Source organism: Trachinotus anak, unplaced genomic scaffold (assembly GCF_046630095.1).
Source record: "Trachinotus anak isolate AG129_WGS33_773 ecotype Australia unplaced genomic scaffold, CSIRO_AGI_Tana_v1 ptg000009l, whole genome shotgun sequence".
Taxonomy (NCBI): domain Eukaryota; kingdom Metazoa; phylum Chordata; class Actinopteri; order Carangiformes; family Carangidae; genus Trachinotus; species Trachinotus anak.
Genome location: NW_027273860.1, coordinates 8,618,148 through 8,639,420, shown reverse-complemented (window position 1 = coordinate 8,639,420; position 21,273 = coordinate 8,618,148). Strand labels below are relative to the sequence as shown.

Here is a 21,273-nt window from a genome sequence, read left to right as displayed (position 1 = left end):
GTCTCTGTATGTGTGTCAACTGCTGCTTGGTTAAACAGTGACAGAACTATTCATGACAACAATCTTCTTCTGCATATCTCTACCTCACACCTAGATTTCACAATGTTTGCACACGGGCCCTTAAAAAGGTTGTCCGGCTTCTCTTCGCTAAATGCACTTCAGCTCAACCAGAGTAAGTTATATTTTTCAAAACTGCTGCATCAGCAAATTCCAGGGCCATTACAAAAAAAAAAACTAGGTTGAGAAATCTCTTCTACACAATCCAAATTATTCTGCTGATGCCAGTTTGCAACCTTCACTGCTGTTAGACTGTTTGCACAGCTAAATTTCCATTTCACTTTATCAGATGTATCGTTTTACCATCTTTTTTTTTCTCAACTGCCTTTTTTTTTTTTTTTCATTTCCCCTTGACGGACCCCAGCAGAGAAGCACCTTCCAGCAGCTTTCTGCAGCACCTCAAAGCCATCACTGCATCTGAACCAACGCCTCTTAAGCCACCGTCAAGCATGCTTTGTCATTCCTTAAAACTTTATCAATTTCACTTCACACTTTGATGAAAAACACAGTATGTGGCAGTGTGAGATTATAGCCAAGGTTAATGTAATTTCTGCAGTATCACAATAGCAATGCGATGCTGCCTGGAAATCAGCAGCAGGCAGAGAGGAGCAGCGGGTTAGATAAAGGGTCAGGCGGATTAGAGAAGCGGATTTGAGGAGGAACATTCGAGGAAAGGGCTCTTTGGGGCTTTAGTTTTGTTACATCAGCAGGAAACAAACATGCTGGAATCAGAACAAGAGAAAGAGATTAGAGCTGATATTGGGGGGAAGAATGAACAAGAGAGAATTGAGTTCAATTGTCCCTTAAGCAAGCTCCACCAGAGCGTACAGGCGAGGCCGAATCACGGGCCCCTGGGAGAACAATATGAGACCCCCTCTAAACAGATTAACAAGAGGCAGGAGGACATTCCTTCCTTTAACTGCAAACAGGATGTGAGATCAAGAAGTACTGGAGGCTGGGCTTGCTATTCTATCTGCAGCGCGTCTGGCCATTTCCCTGCAGCTGCTGCTGTTGTTAAGGAGATAATAATTTTCACTGCTGTGTTAGTGACTGTTACGGTTAAGTACTCACCCTGGCATCGCCGTTGGCAGGTCTTGGCCCATGGTTGAACGCCTGTGCTGGGTCTTTGTGGTAGACCTTCAGGCAGGAGTGGTCTGTGATGTTCCTGTAGGAAGAGGACGTGTGCGGTGGTAAGAAGACAGCCCAGATATCGCCGTCAGACAGTGGCCGATCCTGCGTCGGTCTGGATTTCTTTAGCAGCCCTGCCAAGGGCACATACCCTGACAGAGGCTCTGACAGTCCTCTGTTCTGTGACATTTCCTCTAAATCTCCAAAGACTATCAAAACATCCACTAATACTGTGTTAAAACGTGGCTCTACTGCATAAACTGAGAGCGGATCCGTTCTTTTCTTTTACAGCTCTCACTCTCTCACTATGGTGTTGCACCCTGGACACCTGTACCAACCTTCAGGAATCATGAGACAATTTTTTACAGCCCTGATAAAGAATTAGTCACAAAGTACACGTCACACTTGCGCAGGCGTTCTGGAAACACAGGGGCAAAGTTGCTTGAGTCTTCAAGAGTAATGTTTCTCTGAAAAACAACTACAGCAAATGGCTGTATACTGTCTCTGTGCATAGAATCTGCTGTATTATTGATAAGACATGCAGGCAAATACCAAACCAGGAAGGTATAAAGTGCAAGGAAGAAGAAAAGCACTGAGCTAGTATGTGTGCTTGTAAATGACACACACAACATAGTACACAAGTCTTTGGAAGCTACACTCTGAAAAGCTGCCTCAGAAAGTGTAAAAAGACAAAGTTTGCATTGCTCAAACTTTCCGGAGTCAAACTTTCACGAGAGGAGAAAGGACAACAGGCATGAAAGTCTCTCAAGAGTGCTCTTCAGTTTGCTTGAGTATAACGGAGACATTTCGCTGCAGGGCTTCATCTCCACATAACTTTCTTTCCTATTAAGTTTTAACATGGAGGGAAAAGGAAGTGAGAAGCTTTCCTGGCCAATGACACTTCCTGTGCGGAGGGAGTTTAGACAGGAAGTGCTCAGGGAGGGGAAAAAGAGAGGACATTTAAGTGGAAAAGTAAAACTATGGAGCATTATGAACCTTGGATGACCTGTTAAACTGAACAAAACAGCAATCTACAGTATGCTGTCCACAACATATTCCCAATCACTCTGTACCACGTTTATCACACACAAACATACGCCTTTACCTGACATCAGTGAGCTCGTAGTACATGTTCCTCATGTCGTCTTTGACGTAGACGGCGACACTGGGCGACTCCAACATCTTCATGGTGAGCTGCTGTGGGAAGGCACTAACAAACAGAGCTCTGACCGTGTCGATGCTAGTGATCTCATTAGGCATGCGGATCTGCTTGGTCTCGTCCCCGTACTGCAGGTACAGCACACCTGCGAACACAAAACAAGACAGGCACGTGATTTCCATAACTTGCAGTAGTTCAGTCCTCCTTGCAGTGTTAATCTGGTAATGCAAACACACCACTTCATGCAGCCACTTAACAGTAAAACCCCCCAATTACAAACCACTGCAGGGCTTTTACTGTTTAAGCTGCTGCACAAAGTATTGACTTAGCAACCGGAGTTAGCGGGTGATTCTGAAGTTGGCTAAAATCTGGATTTGGACCTTTTTCAATAATTTTGGATGTTTTAAGATTAATGTAAGAGCAGAAAACAGCAACAACAAAACAGAACTGGTCAAACAGAAAGGTTTGGTTGTTTACTGCAGCCTCAAACAACCTCCAACACATGAACTGGACTGGTGTGGGTATTTGGCCCGATTAAAATTTTCAAAAAATCAATTTCTTCATTTTTCCACTGGTGTACCATCAAACCCAAGCAACCGACGTAGACAAAACACATTCATCCTCCATTAGTTTCTGTAGATGAATGACTACTTGGCTCATTTGAAGTCGGTTTGGAAATCATTCTTCTGACTTTTGAATTGGGCTTCAGAATGAATTGGAGCACAAAGGACAAAACCTTTGAACTGTCATACGGTTTCCTAGTTGATTTTCCGTAGCTTATTTGCAAGATGTGGTTTTGTTCTAAACTTCACCACCTCTTTCCTGTTTGGATTACATGTGTTTGAGAACAGCACGCGGTATATTCAAGAAAAACGGACAAATTACTTGATATTTAAAAAGCAAGTCGTGGAAGGAATGGGGGGGGGTTTGCAAAGGGTGGAACAGCACAAGTTGTGCATCAAAAAGACCAAAGTCTGAACCTCTGAACCCTGGGTGTGGCTTCTGCACTGTGCTTTAGAAAAACAGATGTCTCTCCCACAAAATTTATGGACACGCCCACACTGCACTTGTATAAACAATGCCAGGGAAAAGAAAAAAACACACTTCTATTTCTAGTTTCTGATTCATTGCTTCAAAGAGCATGGCACTGATTTTTATTGGGGTTATCTGCAGCAATAGTAGAACTTAAATGAAAAGAACAAAGGAATTAAATCGATTTATGTTGGTCCCCTTATTATGTTGTATTCCATTCAATGAGAACTTTCCTGCATGTCACATTTCATCAGTCTCTAAGACAAAAAAATCTGTTGTGATACAAATAAATCAGTTGTTTCAGAGATATTTTTCACTGAAAATAGCTGGTTTTAAGGAAAGGAAATATGGTTTTACTTGGTGTAACCCCATAAAAGGACAGAGCCAGTAAAAGCTACCAGATGTTGGTGAAATATTATACAAGATCCTACATGCTCCACGAGACAGAGTGAGACAGAGAGAGGGCAAATCCAGGAAATAAAATTGCTGAGTCTATCCATTGCTCTGGTCTGTCTGGGTTGCTGGGTAGTAACAACTTAACAAAGTGCCCATTTTCAGACTAACTACACCCCCCCCCCCCCCCCCCCCCAAAAGAAGATCCCCTGAGAGCTGTTATGTTAACAGTCGGCTTGTTTTCATCCAGATGTTAGCAACTAGAGTGAACAAGTTTGATGACAAAGCGCCATTGGCCAAGCATACATTATGAAGATCTGAACTCTTTAACATCAGTTTTATTTGCTGCAACAAAGTCGAATAGCTCGGTTCTAACAAAGAGTCGTGTTACATTCCTCAGCGCCTGGTTTCACTCAGGATTGGAAGCAAATGGCCAGTGGGTTTCCTGACCAAATGGGCACAGCACAGCAGACCGTCTGACTTTTAAAACAGTTTTCCACATCTCTCCACTGAGACACAAAAGTTTAAACTAAGCACAATCATGAAAAATATCCATCTGCGTCCATTAATATTAACACAAAGTTTGAAATGCGAGGAAAAGCAGAGGAATACTATATAGGAACTGCAGTAAAAATGACGTGAAATACCATATACTTGATGCCACACTCAAGAATGGATCTGATACTCACATTAGGGGTTTTAAGGATTTCCTGTTTTCTGCTGATGCTCTAGAGAAGACCACGCGACAAGATACTAAGCCCCAAGAAGAAGCCCCAAATGTCCGTTGGGACCCAGCAAAGTGTGTGTCTGTGTGTTTGTGTGTGTGAGACTGTGGGAGGGACACTGTAGTAAAGAGGTGCCCCTTTTTTTCTCCTCCCCCTTCATCACACCATAACCCCCCACTGTCCTAACGCTTTGTCCTGATGTTTTTGAGAGAGAGCAAGAGCGAGATGGAGCGTGTGTGAGTGTTTGTGTTTCTGTGTGTGCGTGTGTGTACATGCATGTGTGGTAAAGCATACTTGTAGTACTTGGAGTGTTTTTATACAGGTTTTGCATTTCTGTTTCTCAAGCAAAGCAAGAGGCGCGACTGGCACAGACGAGTGTGGAAAACGACACCCTATAGTTTCATTCATTTTCACTTTGGTCAAAAGGCGTGCCACTCAGACGCTTTGCTATTATCCAGCAGCAGATGCCTTGCTGAGCTGTGAGCTACCTTTGAAGACTATCCTCCTGAAATAATACAGCCTCTACACTTAGTTTGGGGAGTTCTCAAACTCTTTCCCACCACTCTCACCCTAACGCAGCAACCTAATTCGGCACAACTTTTAGCGTTTCTGCATATTGATGCAAATGAAGCACCATGTGCGTTGATAAGACGACCCATTTCTAATCCTGTCAATAACACGATGGCATATTGTGGATGAATTCACAATATGCTTTCACTACAGAGGAAATGAATTCTAATTAAAACAGAGCTGTGAGCTGAAGTGGAGAGAGGAAGGAAGGAGGAGAGGAGAAGACAGATGGAGTGTGAGGAAAACACTTGGACTGTCAAGGTGAAACAGTGAAATCATGGTGTTGTTAGAATTTATTTCAGGGAGTTCTTAAGTTATGCCGAGATCATGTTAAAGGAGCTGGAAAATGTAAGGTTATCAAACAGGATTCATGTCAAGTAACTTCCACTTCAGTCTATTTACAAAGTCAATTCAAGATTCAAGATACAGCCTTTATTCTCAATAAGTTCTTAGTAGACAAATACAAGAAATTCTCTAAGGATTTTGAGTGAGGAAAAGAATTACAAGATTGTTGATTAAAACATTTTGTGGTAAACAAGAAACAACAAAAAGCCTAATATAGATAAGAAATTTCAAATGACTGAACTGTCATAAGCCCAAAAGCCCGATAGACTGTGTACCTAGTGAGCGGTCCTTTGTCTGGTTGGTCGATCGCACCACAGGCAAGCTGGCACGAACCCGGCTGCCGCGGGTGAAGGGTGTAGGTGCATCGGCCTCTGACATGGCATCCAGTGACTCCAGGGAGGCCAGGGAGAGGTGGTCAACGTGGTCGCCGACGCTGGGCTGGGGGCTGGGGCCGTGCTTTGGGCTTCTGCTCTGGAGGGGGAGGCACATGGAAACATAATACAGTAAGGGTGAGACCATGGACACAGTGTACACAAGACAATGCAGCGCATGCATGAGTTTCATATTCTGGAAATGACACAGCAACGTTTTCTAAAATTCCACTGATACTGATTTTAGATATGGGCACTTTTGGTGAAGTTAGAAAACAACTCAGTATCTGCCACTCTGACAATGTCAAGTGTGTTATGAGTCACACACAAACTCTCTGGCGAGCTGAAATAAAGTGGCTCTGATGTTGACTTTGAGCTTGACTCCAACACAACCACCAAATAAACCAAATTACTTCAGTCATGCAAATGTGCAAAGCAGTGTTAATATTGTATGACACTGATACATACTCACACATCCAGTACTGCTGAGTACTGTCCCCCAAATACCTCGTAGCATTTAAATCTGTCAAGCATTAGGAGGCACAGACCTGCAGGAGCTGGCATTATAAAAATATTTAAAATGATACTAACAGTGTATGAGAGAGGAAGTTTTTTTATGACACACCGAAAGAGATCAAACAGAAACCAATAATGTGGTTTACTAAAGAATAAGAAATTCCTTTGGACCACTGATTAAGGATCTGGAACTGTGTCATCAAAATTTGAAGATCAGTTGGCTACTCTGCAATTAGATCTGCATGACGTGGCATCCTCAGGCCACAGCTACAAAAAGACGATGCGTGACATGACTTCAGAGCCTTCATTGAGCTATTATGTGGTGCTGTAAGGCGATCTGTACCACGGGGACAAGGTGGGACTGAAACTGAGGGGTCAGTGAACACAGGGCTCTTTATGAAATGCTCTTCTTCTCTGACAGGAGTGTGGTGCTATAGAGCTAATGCAGGTGGAGACACAAGGCCAGGTCTACCAGGTTATCTTGAACGCACCTGCAAGCGCACGCTTCTGTTCTCTCACACACAAATGGACAAATAAGGAATTGAAGCATTTTACATAAAGTGCAGTTGACATTTGTGGGAGCTTTCATGGCCAGAACCGGTTTAGCCTGGGAGCCAAGTGTGCTTGGCAAGCCTAGACAGGGCAGACGTTAAGAGACATAGGGGCACAGGGGCTGGGAACAAAGTCACACAGCAGATGTTAGTGAGGATGCAAACATAACCACACACACAATGGCATGATGCAGATAAGATAAAAGGCTGACTAACTCTGTGGGGCAATTGGATTTTCATCAAGTACCTCTGAATGTCAAGCTCAGAGTGAAGGGAGGAGAGCATGCCCTGTAAAGACTGATGGGAGAAAAGAGGGGAGAAGGAGAAAACAGAAAGCAAATGGCTGAGAAATGCCAGCGGGAGGGTGAGATGGAAAAAGAAATGGTCATCAAACAAAACAGAGGAACCATGGAAACAAATCAATGTCAACAGCAGACCAAAGGAAAGAAAGAGGCTGAAAAGAGAATCTAGATACAAGCGTATCTTCAACCACTTTTTATAAGCTTATTTGACTTTAATGAATTCTGACATGGAAATCTTTGACACACCACTATTTAATAATTCTACAATTACATTAATGCCATCATTAATGTAATGAGATGCCTTGATTAATATCTAACCATCATCCCTATGTGATATTTGTTGAGTCATAGTGTGTTAACATTCATGTGATGCACCTTTACAGCAACCTGACACAGCGGGCAAAACTGTTGAGCCATCACTTGACTCCTGTAATTCCATTCAAATACGCCTAGGCAGCGGCACCCTGGAATTAAAAATGTGCCCTTATGCTCTCAATACATGCTGACAGTCACCTGTTAAAACAGAGGGGTCACATGCAGTTGACATGTCACCTGAAACCAGACATGTGTTGGGAAATTTAATCTGAACACTGAATGATTTATGAGCATATTCAGTGGTGGTGGGTCCGAACAGCTCTCCCACACTGCTGTTCTATCTTCTCATATGTTACTCTGTCACCCTTGGGAATATTGAATCATACTGGCTTCCTCCATCACCTGTAGGTAGTAATTATGTCAGAGTGGCCTGGCAGTGTAATCCAATATCTTATGAAATACCAAAGCGGGGGAAGAAGAACTTGCGTTCAAACCTGCATATAAACATTTACTGAACTATCACATTTGACGAGTTTATTGTATTTTTGCATGATAAACGATACAAGTCAGTCAAATTATACTGCAGCCATCAGATGGCTGATATGGCTGAAATCAACAAAGCTTTAGGAAGCACAACCCTGAGTGTATAGAAGTAAAAAGGTTGCATTTTATTGCTTATGATTTTAACATTTAATCTCAAGAAGAAACTTGTTATTTCTTATTTTAAAAGTGACATGGTCTTGCTTTAAATATGCTAATTAAAACTGTTACTTGTCAAATTTGAGGAAAACAGATCAATAGACACAATACAACAGCCAGAGAAGAAGAATTTCACAGGAGAGAAAGATAGTTACAGAGGAAGCAGTCACATATAAAAGAGGAGGAAATTGCAAATGAGACCTTCTGCCTCTCGGTGGAGATAGGTAATTAAGTTAAACCACTCCACACCGGTCCACATCTGACAAATGAGGCGTCCCCTCCAAAGGTCAACAGTTTAGTTCAGATTAACTCCTCTGTCTCTCACTGTGCCTCTTTGTCTTGCACACACGCAGAGACCATCATCCTGACAGCAGCTATGCATTACAGTGCTGAAATGCCTTCCATCAAAAGCCACTTCCTGTCCCCACTAACCACTTCCTGTTTTAGGGTCCAGATGTGAAAACCGCAGGCCAACTGTATGATTAACACTGTAAAACCTGCCTCAGCCCGCTCACACCTACGGTACATTCCACACCAGTGATTTCCCCAGTTTCTTTCAAAACCATACAGCCTGTGATTCTGCTTTTTCAGCAGCGGTTCCCTCTGTACACCACATCTGCTCTGACAGCTATGATGAATGTGAAACTGAGACACTGACATTAGCTTATACACTGGAATATGACAAGATTTAGAGTCATGTAAAGAGCCCCTTGGGAAGGCACATGTCTAGAAAATATATTAAGAAAGTGTCCAAGAAATCTGAAAATGTCTTTTACAATGGTGGTGGGTTGTGTGTGAAGTGCTGCAGCCAATGTCAATGGGTTGTTATTATAAGACTTATGTCAAATACTCACCATGATTCCAGTATGTCAGAGCAGGTCTAGAAATAACTCAAGGGAATTTGCCTCATCTAAAAGCTCACAAATGCAAACTGCTTTGTTGCAGCAAAACTTTTCCTCAGGCCATCAGGCGCTCACTCACAGAGGCTCTTCAGTATGTGCCTTAAGATTTTTAATTGTCTTCCACATAGCTTGCAGGAACTCTACATGAAACTGATGTCAAGTTTAATGTAATGTGGACACACAACGATAAGGCAAACAACCATGCTTGCAGGGAAAATAGATACAAGATGAAAGTAGCTCACGTGCGTGCTGTCTGTGTGTTGTGTGTTGTGTGCGTGTGTTTGAAAGAGAGAGAAAGAGGGATACAAAGAGAGACAGACTGCCTGCATGAGTGAGTCAGGCCATTGTTCCAGAAAATCTGACCTGAACCCAGGACATCCTGAAAACATTTATGCAACAGTGGTCTGACAAACAGTATGCTGTCATCAAAAAGAAAGAAAGCTCAGGTCTGTGTTTTCGTGTGTCTGCTTTCCTACAATGTAGCATTCAAATTTTATAGGTCAGTGCAGGTACATGCGATAATCACTATTCTGCACTCGCCTGCAACGCCAGCATTTCACTTCTGACTTTGTCTGAGCCTCATGAGTGAGCATGTACAGCATGGGTGCTTGTCTTTGCTACCTGTCACCTGTCAGAGCCATTTTCACGCTGTAGTTACAATGCTGCATAATTTCACACAGCAGAACAGATTATTTTATATTATGCGGCCCCTGTCTTAGCTCCTGACAGACAGGTTGATATGCAGAGCCCAGCGATTAAAGTAAAGTAAAGTAAATGGCAGCTCCCATCAGGTGCCCGCTGTGTCACTGGTGGAGATTTAAGAACAGACATCATTTTAAAAGCTGCCAGAGCGTCATGTACTACACCTGCTGCCAGCCGTCACAAAGCCTACTGATTGGTGCCTTGTTTCTTATATAATCAACATAGCTGGGGTTATAATAGATTTCTCATAACAAAGTCTGGCTTTCGCCTTAAAAAAGAGGGTGTACTCCTAATATCTCTGCACTCATGTTAATCTTTTTCACCTTCTGACTGATCTGTGACAAACGATACACTGCAAGTTTGCTGCAAGACAGCTTTTACATACATGTATTCAACTGCAACAACAGCCACTACCAGAGTCCGACTGTAATTGGGTGCATTCATGCATCATCTCTCTTGTACACAGAGTTAACACACACACACATACAGGTAACAGCTTGTGTGGTTTTAAACACAAAGTTAAGCGTTGTGTGCACGGCTTTCCACTTAAGATGCTAATGTGGCCTGGGCTCTAGGGAGCGGAAATAGAGCTAACTGTAATTACCTGGTCTGATCTGTATGGCAAACACATAAACAGAAGACGCTGGCTCTGCAGACTGTTAACCTCTTGCTTAACTTGTCTCATTCTGGCACATTATACTACTTAGAGCATTGAGTCTGGCAGAGTTAATGGTGTGAGTGTCAGAACTGAGTGAGATGCTGATAGTGTCCTTGAGCACAACACTGAATCTGTACTCTCCTCGCTCCTTCTTACAGATCACATAGTTGACCAAAACCCAATAGATTAACATGTGCTACAAAAATTCAACAAAGAACAAGCAAAACTAATAGAGTGCATTACAAAAAAAGCACCTGTGTGAGTCTAAAAATCAGTGCCACTGCAGTTCTACACAACTATGAAGCATAAAGCCCCGGTCAATCAACCAGCCAGCGCTCTGTCCGTATGCTGTCTGTGGACAGACCATCATCCTTTGTCTCCCCTAGCCTTAATGACATTATACTGAAATCCCCTAGTCATCCATTCCTATTCATTGCTACCACATCCCTCTCTCGCTCCCTCCTCTGATGCATTCCTCTTCTAATCCCTTCATCCAAATCCCCAGATGACCTTTCAGAGATGGCCTCGCCTGTTAATTGACATGTTAAAAGGAGATGACTTTATAGTATCCACAGTCAAAGCTGATGTTTAAGGTGAAGCTGTGTGCAGAGCTTATTTTACAGGCAAAACAATAACCAGAACTGTTACCAGCTCATTAATAAAATATTACATTGGCAAGTAAAATATAATCAAGCAGATCTCTCATTCAGAGTGCAAATGAAGTGCATAATCACGACAGAGACAATACTCTGCCTGTTGACCCGGTGCACAATGGAGGTAAAATGACTATCTCTTCCGCCACTTGTGACATTTTGAATAACTATCCAATTGATTTCATCCACTCACGCATACATGAGTTAGTCACAGTTATCACCAGCAGACATCGCCCCCTCCTCTGAATGAGCGAGGTTACAGGCAGCCATCAGATATATCAGCCAATGGCAGTTTATGAAGTAGAGAAAATTGTCTCAAGCAATTTCTGCGACGCCAGGTTTAAAAGCCTTTTGATTGCACAAAAGAACACTTATGTCATGTACAATCTAAATTAAACACATTTTAAGCAATTGTCATGTTCTAAATGTTCTTGAAAAGCTTATTTACCATATTAGACCTGTGGCAATCTCCTTCCAGCAGTGACTTCCATGTGAGACTGGAAACTCCCTGGTTCTAGGGGCAACACAGTCTCTTCCTCCACTGTTATTTCAGCTCTTGTTGCGCTTGCTGTGTGCAGCTGCCCTGTCCTGCTCCCTTCCCTTTTTGCTCGATCTTACAGCGGATGTCCCCCCCATTCAATGCACACACCACCCCACATCCCTAATGATCCAACAGCACAATACAAACGCACACAATCCACACCCGGCGGACAGCAGGGGAAAGTCATTGTTTATACGTCTGTGTTTTGCACCATTGTGTTAGAGAGCGAGGGGTATCTGCAGAAATCATGATGTTCAAATATTTCTTACTTGCAGGCTGTTCTAACAGCTTACGAGTAGAAAATCCGATCCCTGCAACAGCTGTAAACGTCCATAAAGTTTCCATTCAGCAATGAAATAATACAGTTTATCTTAAAACAGCAGCTTCAACACTACGTCTTGTGCCCAATCTCAGCTCCCATCTCACTGCCTTCAGGCTGTGGCTGAAGAGAGATGACACTTGTGTCCGAAGTAGATAAGACCCTGCTCTACCCTCAGGGATCCTGAGACCCTATACAAGATATACTGCAGGCCCTCCTCCTATAGAAAACACACACTCTGACACCATATACCAATGCAAGCAAATGTACAGTCTCCCTTCTGTAATATGCCATCGCCTACTTTGATTTCTGAGCATATTTTACAATAATGAATGTTGGAAACATTACAGCAAGGTCGGTTCGTGTTGCTAAGTATATAGTTTTATTGACAAGGTGAGGTGTGTTGTGGTTTCAGCCATGCAATAAACTCGAGGTGTTACATAATATGACAGGTCCAGACTTACACCAAGACTGGCAGATCATTTACTAGTCTTGCATGCAATGATTTGGACACACCTATGAGTGCACACAAATAAAGGCTTTCTCTTTCCCTCCCTTCCCTCTCGCTCACTCACTGTCTCTCTTACCAAACAAATACATGCAAAGTATTTGCTGACGGGGCTGCAGAGTGCTGATCTGTCCAGACTTGCTCTTTAATATCACTTCATCAACAGCAAGACACTTTTTTACAGCTCTGAACACTTACGGCATCCCAGAATCATGTAATAAATGTTTCATTACCTCTCACACACACACACACACACACACGCACACACACACACTGTGTGTGTGTGTGTGTGTGTGTGTGTGTGTGTGTGTGTATCTCCGGGCCTGTGGTCACAAAGACAAAAAAGCTCTTTCTTCTCTCCAGAGGAATCAGAGTCCTGCATCCTCTACATGATGTCACACACATATAAACTCACACATAGTCTAATGTGATGAAAGGGGTGTAATTCTAGTAGTGCCAAAGCTGAACTAAATTTTTCACCTTTTTTTTCTCTTTTTCAATGAACAGGAAATCTTTGCTGGTTTTAAATCACACTATTTTGTCAAGTGTCAAGTCTCTTTTTCATCCCATGAAACCAGCCCTGATAATAGCTTTGCTATTCATGCCTAATTAACAAGTCACAGAGGACCACATGCGCTCTACCGCTGAGCCCGAGATTTATTATACCCACTCTCCCAGAGGAAAGTTTCTCTGTGTGTTTGTGTGTGTGTATAAAAACAGTCTGATAATCAGTGATGAAGTTTTTGTTACGCTGCAGATTGAACTGCATCCAATGTTTCTGGGTTTTCTGATCACATGATCCACTACACGCTACTGTCATGTCAACACAGTCTCCTACAGTTAAACCTGAAAATTAAACTATGTCTATTTTCTGTGCTTATCTTTCATGCTTTGTTTTCCATTACTATCCATTGTTTTTTCCTCTCACTGACTGGTAGTGACATGTTTTTTCCTCTATATGTACCTCTGACCATGGTGGCCTGTTTTTGACCTCTGTGAAACACAATAAGAAACACTGCTTACATACACACACACACAGTCCTGACCTCTCAGCTCTAGATGACTCAGTCCACCATATGTGATAAGTCGCAAAACTCCAACTCTCACTGTCAATAAACAACAGCACCCATTGATGCTGAAGGTGCTAAATCGCCACGTTTTCAGTACACCGAGCTTCAGGCTCATGACTGACTTGTTTTGTTAGATACCATGTTAACACCAACTGCAAAGTGTTGAACAGCAACCTAAACGTAACAGTGCGGGAGCTGAGTTGCATGGATATAATGTGAATGCTTGTGTATGTAAAATATGAGCCATAGTTGAAGTAGATTATGCTGTCAAACTGAGGAGGAGGTGCTATGATAAACTGCAGTGCATGCTTCACTCCTGTCAAATAGTCTAATTTATTACTGATTCCATTAGATGCTGATGCCTGAAATATATACTTTCCCACTGTACACTCACTCACATACCAGGTGTTCCCTATCATCTCCGTCGTCTTGTTTAGCAAAAGAAAAAACTGCACTCTATAGCTTGAAGATGTATTTCAAACATTTACAAAAGAAAGGCCGTTAACTTTATGCGAAGTTGCTGCCATGCTTTCCTCTACCCCACACTCACACTCCACCCTGTATCTGCACTGAGAATGACCAACTGGAAATAAAGCACAGAAGATCAAAATAAGGCTTGAGAGTTGGTCCTGTCGGTGGTGAAATCATCCCGATGTGCCTCTGTCTCAGATTTGCCTTTTGAAGTTAGGCCCATACCTTTAGCCCAAGGTGGAATCCAGATGTCGGGATGCATGCAAAGATTTGCAAAGCACAGGTACAGATAGAGAAAACAAGGAGACCCTCCCCTCTTGCTTTGCTCCCCATTTGGTTCTGGAGATCATAAAAACTTGGAATCTCTCTCAAATAAATAAAAAAATGTTAACAGCGGTGCCAGTAATGGTAATCCATCAAAATGAAAGATTTTCAAACTTGCATCTGGCTGCCACGACTCCTGCCTGAAGACATCAACAACACAAAAATACATGGTGAAGATGACAACATGTTTTGTCCAATAGATTAACTACTAAACAAGTCACTTAGCTCCTCAATCCAGGCTAATAACTGGCAAAACATTATGCTGACAAAAATAAATCACAAGTGCCAACAAAGCATGGACATGATATCAATATGCTTGTAGGCTAGTGCTTCCTTTAAGTAAACTAATATACAAACAAATCTTAATGACCGACCAAACAGGTAACAGCATGTTAACATGTTATTTGATGGCAGTCTATGTAAATACACACACTGGTTTAGCTCTGCACTAGCAACAACAACAGCTGCTGAAAACTACCGCTGTTACAGGGCCTGTCATGAATTCATGCCAGAACATATACAGTCCAGGCTTCCTGGAGACACTGTGCTTCTCGTCTTTGAGCTGTTGTAACCAGAAAAGACAGAGCTGGCAAGGCATGACAAGACAAGGTTTACAAATGGGGAATTAATTACTACAGTTCGCCTCGTATGATAGTTGACTACATAGTTCACCGTTTAATTTGTTCCCTGTTGAAAACTTTAATTACCTGTTCCCTTTTGCCTTTCCTGTATTGGTTAGGTTGATTCGTAGTTTCGGGAGACGACAGACTGAAGTCAAAGAATGATGAAGCTCCTCAGGCTGTCTCTGCTTCTCTGCTGTATTGACAAATGGTCTTAATTGTACCCAGTGGAATGTAAGGGCAAGAGGTTAAAAAGGTCGCAGACATTTCACCTCCATTCTTTGCAAATCTGTCAAGAACATCTGAACTTTTTTTAAGATCCTCATAACGACTACCTGCCCGTTAAGCCAGAGGAGCAACAATGATACTGAGGTCAGTCCGACTGCTGTTGTTTACTTAAGTCTGGGCTAATAGAGCTCTGCTTTGCTGCAAAATAGTGCACTGAAAAGAGCTCAGACCTGATTAGCTGGTCTGATTAACACACTGGCACTGCGTTTGAGACAGTGTGCAAAATTCTGTCTGGCTGGACTCATTATCAGCAGTGATCAGAGGCGGGTCCATCAGGGCCTTCTGTCAGAGCGGCTTAACCCCCCCATGACACTCTGGATTAGATACAGCCTTGGCGCCACTCCACGGACCACTTGTCCTCTCAGTTGGGGTGCTGCACCCCTAAAACCCACCACATAACCCCTGTTAACTGGCAGGTCAGCGCATGCCCGTCATTAACATTGTGGTTCTTGTTTGTGTTCCTGAACGTAGCTCTCAAAGTGTCACTTCATGCAGAGGTGGCAGATGCGATTAAAAAACAGCCCAGCTACTGCTCCTGATGGTCAGCGGAGGGGGGTCCGGTGATTAAAAACAGATGTTTTGCTGCAGACCTGCTGCACACAGTAGCTGATTGTGTGATCTCGGACACAAGGTGCAATACTGGGTACAACAAAGAGGTGTTTTGTGCAAATTCACGCTTGGGCTATAAATGTTTTAGTATGTAATATCTGCATGCATGCTTGGTGGTTCATCTCAGCTCTTGTGATACCCTAATCGTTGCAGGGATGTTGTGCCAGCAGCGGAGGACAATGAATGATCCTTTTCTCTGTGCGGTTTAGGTAATAAGAGGAACAGTACTCCCCTATTCCCTATCCCTCCCTATTCTTCTTTTGTCTGATCATGGTCAGATTTCTTGCAGGGAGTTGAGGCATGCTTGGAGCCAGTGTTATCTTGCTGACCTTGGTTCTGAGGAGCAAAAGTGTAGCGGAGCCAGGAGCCCACAGAGAGAAAGATGTGGGGGACAGGCCAAATGTTGCAATACCTCAAAAAAGACTCAGAGGGAGAGTTTACAGCACATTTACTGCCTATAATGAGAAATGTGCGCCATTTATGCTGCTTTGTTCGACATGAATTGGTGGGAGGGTGCAGACATCCTGCACCCTGGCATTTTATTGATGGTGATGTTATTACTAAATGCAGCATTTTTCCATGCTTAATTTATATCACTGATCTTCCTTTGACATGCTGGCAAAGCACTAGTTCTGAGAAGGGCTCTCTTCTTGTGTGATCCTTTTCCAAGGCCTTCCCATTAAAGGTTTTTCTCTTACCCTCCTCTCAGGGGAAGTACTTACCAAGACAGTCATATCTTTTTTTCATATTCTTTTTTTTTTTTTTTTTTGGAAAGCACCTCATTAAATGTATTTCAGAAAAACATTATAAAATAAATTGTTAATATGTGAATTTCCCTATAGCTTTAAACTTTATAATAAGGCTCCAACTTGGCAAGCAAAGACACGGTGGTGCAGTTTGGCTTTGTTGAATCAGGCAGTAAAGGTCATCACCACACATCTAGTAACATTTGGAGATTTTTGATCAGCTATAAACAGTTTTTTGCTTTAGCTTGTTCCTGCTCATCACAACACACACTCAATCCATAGATCTGTTCAACTCTCTGTCTGCATGCAACATATGACTGGAAATAATTAGATATACATTCTTAAGACGATTATTTACAGGGTAACAGACCACATCTTAAGTTTTTTTTCTCTAAAATTAATTCGGATCAAAAACTCATCAGGAGCTTTGATCGGTTTTGAGTGATACAGACATCTTCCTGTGACTCCGATTTCTATATTGTTCAATTCTGATTGGTGCAGACAGATATTTGACGAAACCACATACTGTGGGGAAATTACACTATGAGCACAAAAAATGGCACTAGGAAAACAATTTACCCATCTTGACACACACACTATTTCTATAATCTGTGCTCTCGTCAGCCAATGGATTATCACAGCTTGGAGGTGACAGTTCTGTCTGTCTCTCTGTCTGGTGCCCACAGCTGCAGACAGCTGTCCTAACATGGCCGCTCAACCCTGTAGAGAAACCCTTGGCCTGAGCGAGTCACAGCTCATCACGCACAGACACGCTGACACACAGGCGGAACGGAAGGGAATTCGGTGAGCGTGTACGTGTGTTTGTGATCGGTCAAGCGGTTCAGTTTGGGCTCGTCTAAGCCCCTGGGCAGGGAGAGAGAGACAGAGAGAGAGAGAAAGAGAGAGAGAGAGAGAGAAGGGTGAAAAGATGGGTGGTGGTAGGGCCAGTGGGATGTTATCTCATCTCCCTTGGGTGGGATCCAGGTCTTTGCAGGCCTGATGAGGAGAGGAGGAAATTAAACCACTCGCTTTTGTTGTGGGTTTAAGGATCACAGGGAGTGGTGGAGAGAATCGAGGGGCACCTTATATAAGAATAATTCAGTGTGTGTGTGTGTGTGTGTGTGTGTGTGTGTGTGTGTGTGTGTGTGTGTGTGTGTGTTTGTGTGGCTGTGTTGGGTGGAGAGGGGGGTCATCCCCTTTTCAGACTGAAGCGATATCATCTTCCCCAACCTCCGCTTGACCTTGATAAATCCCTGCCTTTGTAACTCAAACCAAAGACATGTTTTGTCTCACCTCTAAAGCATGCACTGTTGCCACTGATGTTGTATTTCCTGTATGGTTGCCACTTCTGCGTCTACGTGAGAACAGCAGCAAGTTTTCCCTCTCTCCCTCACTACCTAGTGCAGATCGCACAGCCACACTGTGAGCAGAGGTGGCTTGTTCTCTTGCTGTTTTCCTCAAGGCAGTATATTTAGACCTTTCCAGGACATCAAATGACAAACGCTTCAGTTAACTTGTTATTTTTGTTTTGTTTTGTTTAAATATTCTGCTGTTTATATTGGCAGGGAATGATTGCATCCCTCTTGACATCCTGAATTAGATTATGCCAAATACAGTCGTCAATCATCTTTCCAGCGCTGCATTAATTTGCCAGAAATTCATGCTCCAACCAGTCTGCTTTGTGACAGCATCTTGTATCTTCCTCCCTGACATGATGAATTCAAGAGCCATCACCGCTCAGATCTCATCCCACGCATATGAATAACATATGAGGAGTTTCATTCCAAAATCAATTTGAGTGTCGAGTTTTATAAACTGACAATCGACATCCACAGATCATCGTATCTCTCTTGTCACATTTCAGTGTCTGAGCAGTTAAGGGAAGAACTCCAGAGGGGTATTTATAATCAAACAAACTGGGATAAAACTTCATATTTTTATTACAGTAGCTCTATCAATAACAAAGCACTGCCAGATAATTCCCAGCTAATAAGGACAGTAAATTACAAACTAAATTCTCTGACTCTGAAGTTCACAAACAAGCAAAAGACAATAATCTTCCTCCTGTAGCTTCTTCTAACACTGCCACACTATGTGTATAACCAGCAAGGAGATGGGTCTTGTGAATACACACAGAATGTGTGATACAGAAGAAATCCAGTTATCTTGGAGGCACTGCAGCCACCTCTGAAGACAATGAAATGAGTCCATAAAAATGAACACATTTGACCACATGCCAGGAATTAGACGGTGCAATGCAAAATACAAAACTGACAGTGATTCTGGCTTTTTAATCAATTAATTATTATGCCACTGCAAAAAAAAAACTTGCTGTAACAATCACATATTATTACTGGCAACGTCTCTATAATCACCACCACCATCAAGACCATGCAAGATACAGCATGTTGTAATGATAGAAGCACGACCTCCTTTCAAAAGTAATCATTTGCTTTGCAATTATGGCAACATAATCGCTGTGTCGTTAAAGAAATTGCGGGGAGCTTGCAGCAGGTGATTGTAGCTTATGGATGCTTTACAACTGACAACCACAGAGCGTCCACGGAACTGAACGCCGCTGAAAGGCAGGGGTCACACTTCGCCGTCGTCCGTTTCTTCCTGATAAAACTCGGGGAGCCAAGTTTGGCGCTCGCCCGGCGGAAGTTTTGCAGCACTCCAAAGACTGATGCGCACCGCGTTTGCTGCAGTGCACAAACTCCTCCGCGTATTTCACTTTGCTCCAGAGCGCAGTAATCCATGCAATAAAAGTAGCCGCGCTCCCGGTGCTGTTTTCAATGTGTGGGAATGCGCTGACAGCCTAACAGAACAATAAATTCCCCCCACATATCTTACCTTTTATTGCCTCTGACCGGGTTGAAACGGCCGATGTGGGTTTATTCCTGTCCGTATAAAAAGTTCATCTGTGTTCCCTCACGTACAGAGAGCCATGCTTCCACACAGTCTTCTGGTCCATCGCCTCTTGTGCTCAGCCGCGCTCCTGCACTCACTCACACGGCTCTCAAGTCAGTTCGCCTCAACAGGCACCTACAGGAAAACTGAGCCCCTCCAGCGGTGACATCATGAGTCACTATGGCAACTCTGACTCCACCCCAGTCCAGAGCCGACCTTACCTGTCTGACTACCTAAATTCACAACAAACTCTTTCCACCTTTCTCTTGTGTGCTACACGAGAACAGAGGATGAACGCGGAGTTTTCGTGTAAGATAAGTTATGTGTACTGTTAATGGATAAAAATGCACACACACAAGAGCACATGTCAACGAAAAAGCACACAAACTATTTGCAGGGACATTATCATCCCTGTTGACTGATGTTACCTATGCAAATCAGCTTTCCTGATCAGTGCAGTGGATTGAAACAGCACCTCATGAAGAGGGTTTACTTTGCATGTGGGCAGGCTTTGTGGGGAAGTCTGAAAACAGCACACAAAATCCCTTTTGCACAATGCCTCATACTATTGCCTGGAGCTCCCTCGTGGCTTGGTGCCAATCTCACCATTACCTCAATTGTTTTGGCTACAAAGCCAGCTTGCCCCTCCCTTTTGTCTCCCCTGACCTGGAGCAAACAGACACACAATGACCAGGTAAGTCAAATGTCCACCTCGAGACTCTCTCAGTGTTGACCCTCCCCCATCAACTCGCTGTGCCTCAAAAAGCTGAGGCACGAGGAGACTTTACAATCTGTAAAATCTCCCAAACAACACTGGGAAATGTATACTTTATACATCATGCTGCAGTCTAGAATACACAAACCAGTCTGAAGCTATAAGCAAGTCCAGTTATGGTGAACAAAACAGGCTTTCAAGTGTACGGATACCTCAAACTGTTTGTGGTTCACGTTTTCTACTGCTCCACAAAAACATCACCTCGCTGTTTCACAGTAGCTGTGGGAGGGAAATGTGACAGGCAAATTTATAGAACAAACTGCACATTTAACCTGCAGCGAAAAGAAGGCAGGGAATAATTTTGCAGTTGCACTGTTGCCTCAGTCTGCAAAGGACAATAAAAATACCTATAACTCCAAGAGTGGACAACAGCACTTTTTTTAAAATTGTTTTTATGTTAAGAAATATTTGTGCCTTATGGTAGTTGAATTTCCAGACGTAAAATAAAGCTGTATCAGAACTGAACAAAAAAAATGCTATGATGATAAATACAGGTTGTCCTAAATTGACAGTAAAGCTGCATATGAAGATTTTTGGCTGCTTGACTAAAAACACAACACACTGATATTTTATCACATTATAAAGCTGTTATGGTTAACATAAATGCTAAAATGGCTATTTACATATCCAGCAGAAAACATTATCATTTATTTAGAGTTGTTTCTGGCCAACTAGCAAATCCACTATTCACTCTCCTTTTAGTTCTGTTTTGGTCTCCACCAACTTTGTCAGTCACCTGCTGCTGGAAACACAGCTGATGAGTTTGTGGGTTGGAGACCCAAAACAATGTGCTGAAAGATGCTAAAATGCTCCATTGAGTGGCGGGTAACTGCAGACTTGTGCAACAAGTCTCTGTGGGTTTGTTACTATGAGCAACCCCCTTCACATTAAAGTTAGTCATTAGATCTACTGGTGATATATTAATTGTGCAGCTTTAATATCAATTTACTGTAATGTTTTCATTGAAATAAACAGTACAATATAATTCAGATCATCCAAACAATTTGAGCGCAA

The 21,273-nt window shown here is 42.8% G+C and overlaps 1 protein-coding gene across 21 annotated transcripts in view; it reads right to left on the bottom strand.

Moving 5' to 3' along the window:
* Positions 1 to 21,273, bottom strand: part of LOC139625240 (sickle tail protein homolog) — an 83,312-nt gene that overhangs the window by 20,859 nt on the left and 41,180 nt on the right. For 12 of the 21 annotated variants that reach the window (XM_071485034.1, XM_071485038.1, XM_071485032.1 and 9 more), the window contains exons 3-6: positions 7,064 to 7,144; positions 5,685 to 5,880; positions 2,291 to 2,489; positions 1,129 to 1,222 (exon numbers count right to left, since the gene is read on the bottom strand). In XM_071485034.1, coding sequence (XP_071341135.1) covers positions 1,129 to 1,222; positions 2,291 to 2,489; positions 5,685 to 5,880; positions 7,064 to 7,144 — 570 coding nt within the window. Of the gene's footprint in view, positions 1 to 1,128; positions 1,223 to 2,290; positions 2,490 to 5,684; positions 5,881 to 7,063; positions 7,145 to 11,526; positions 11,684 to 19,427; positions 19,794 to 21,273 lie in introns of those variants that run through there. The other 9 variants (XM_071485035.1, XM_071485036.1, XM_071485052.1 and 6 more) reach the window with 5 other exon arrangements.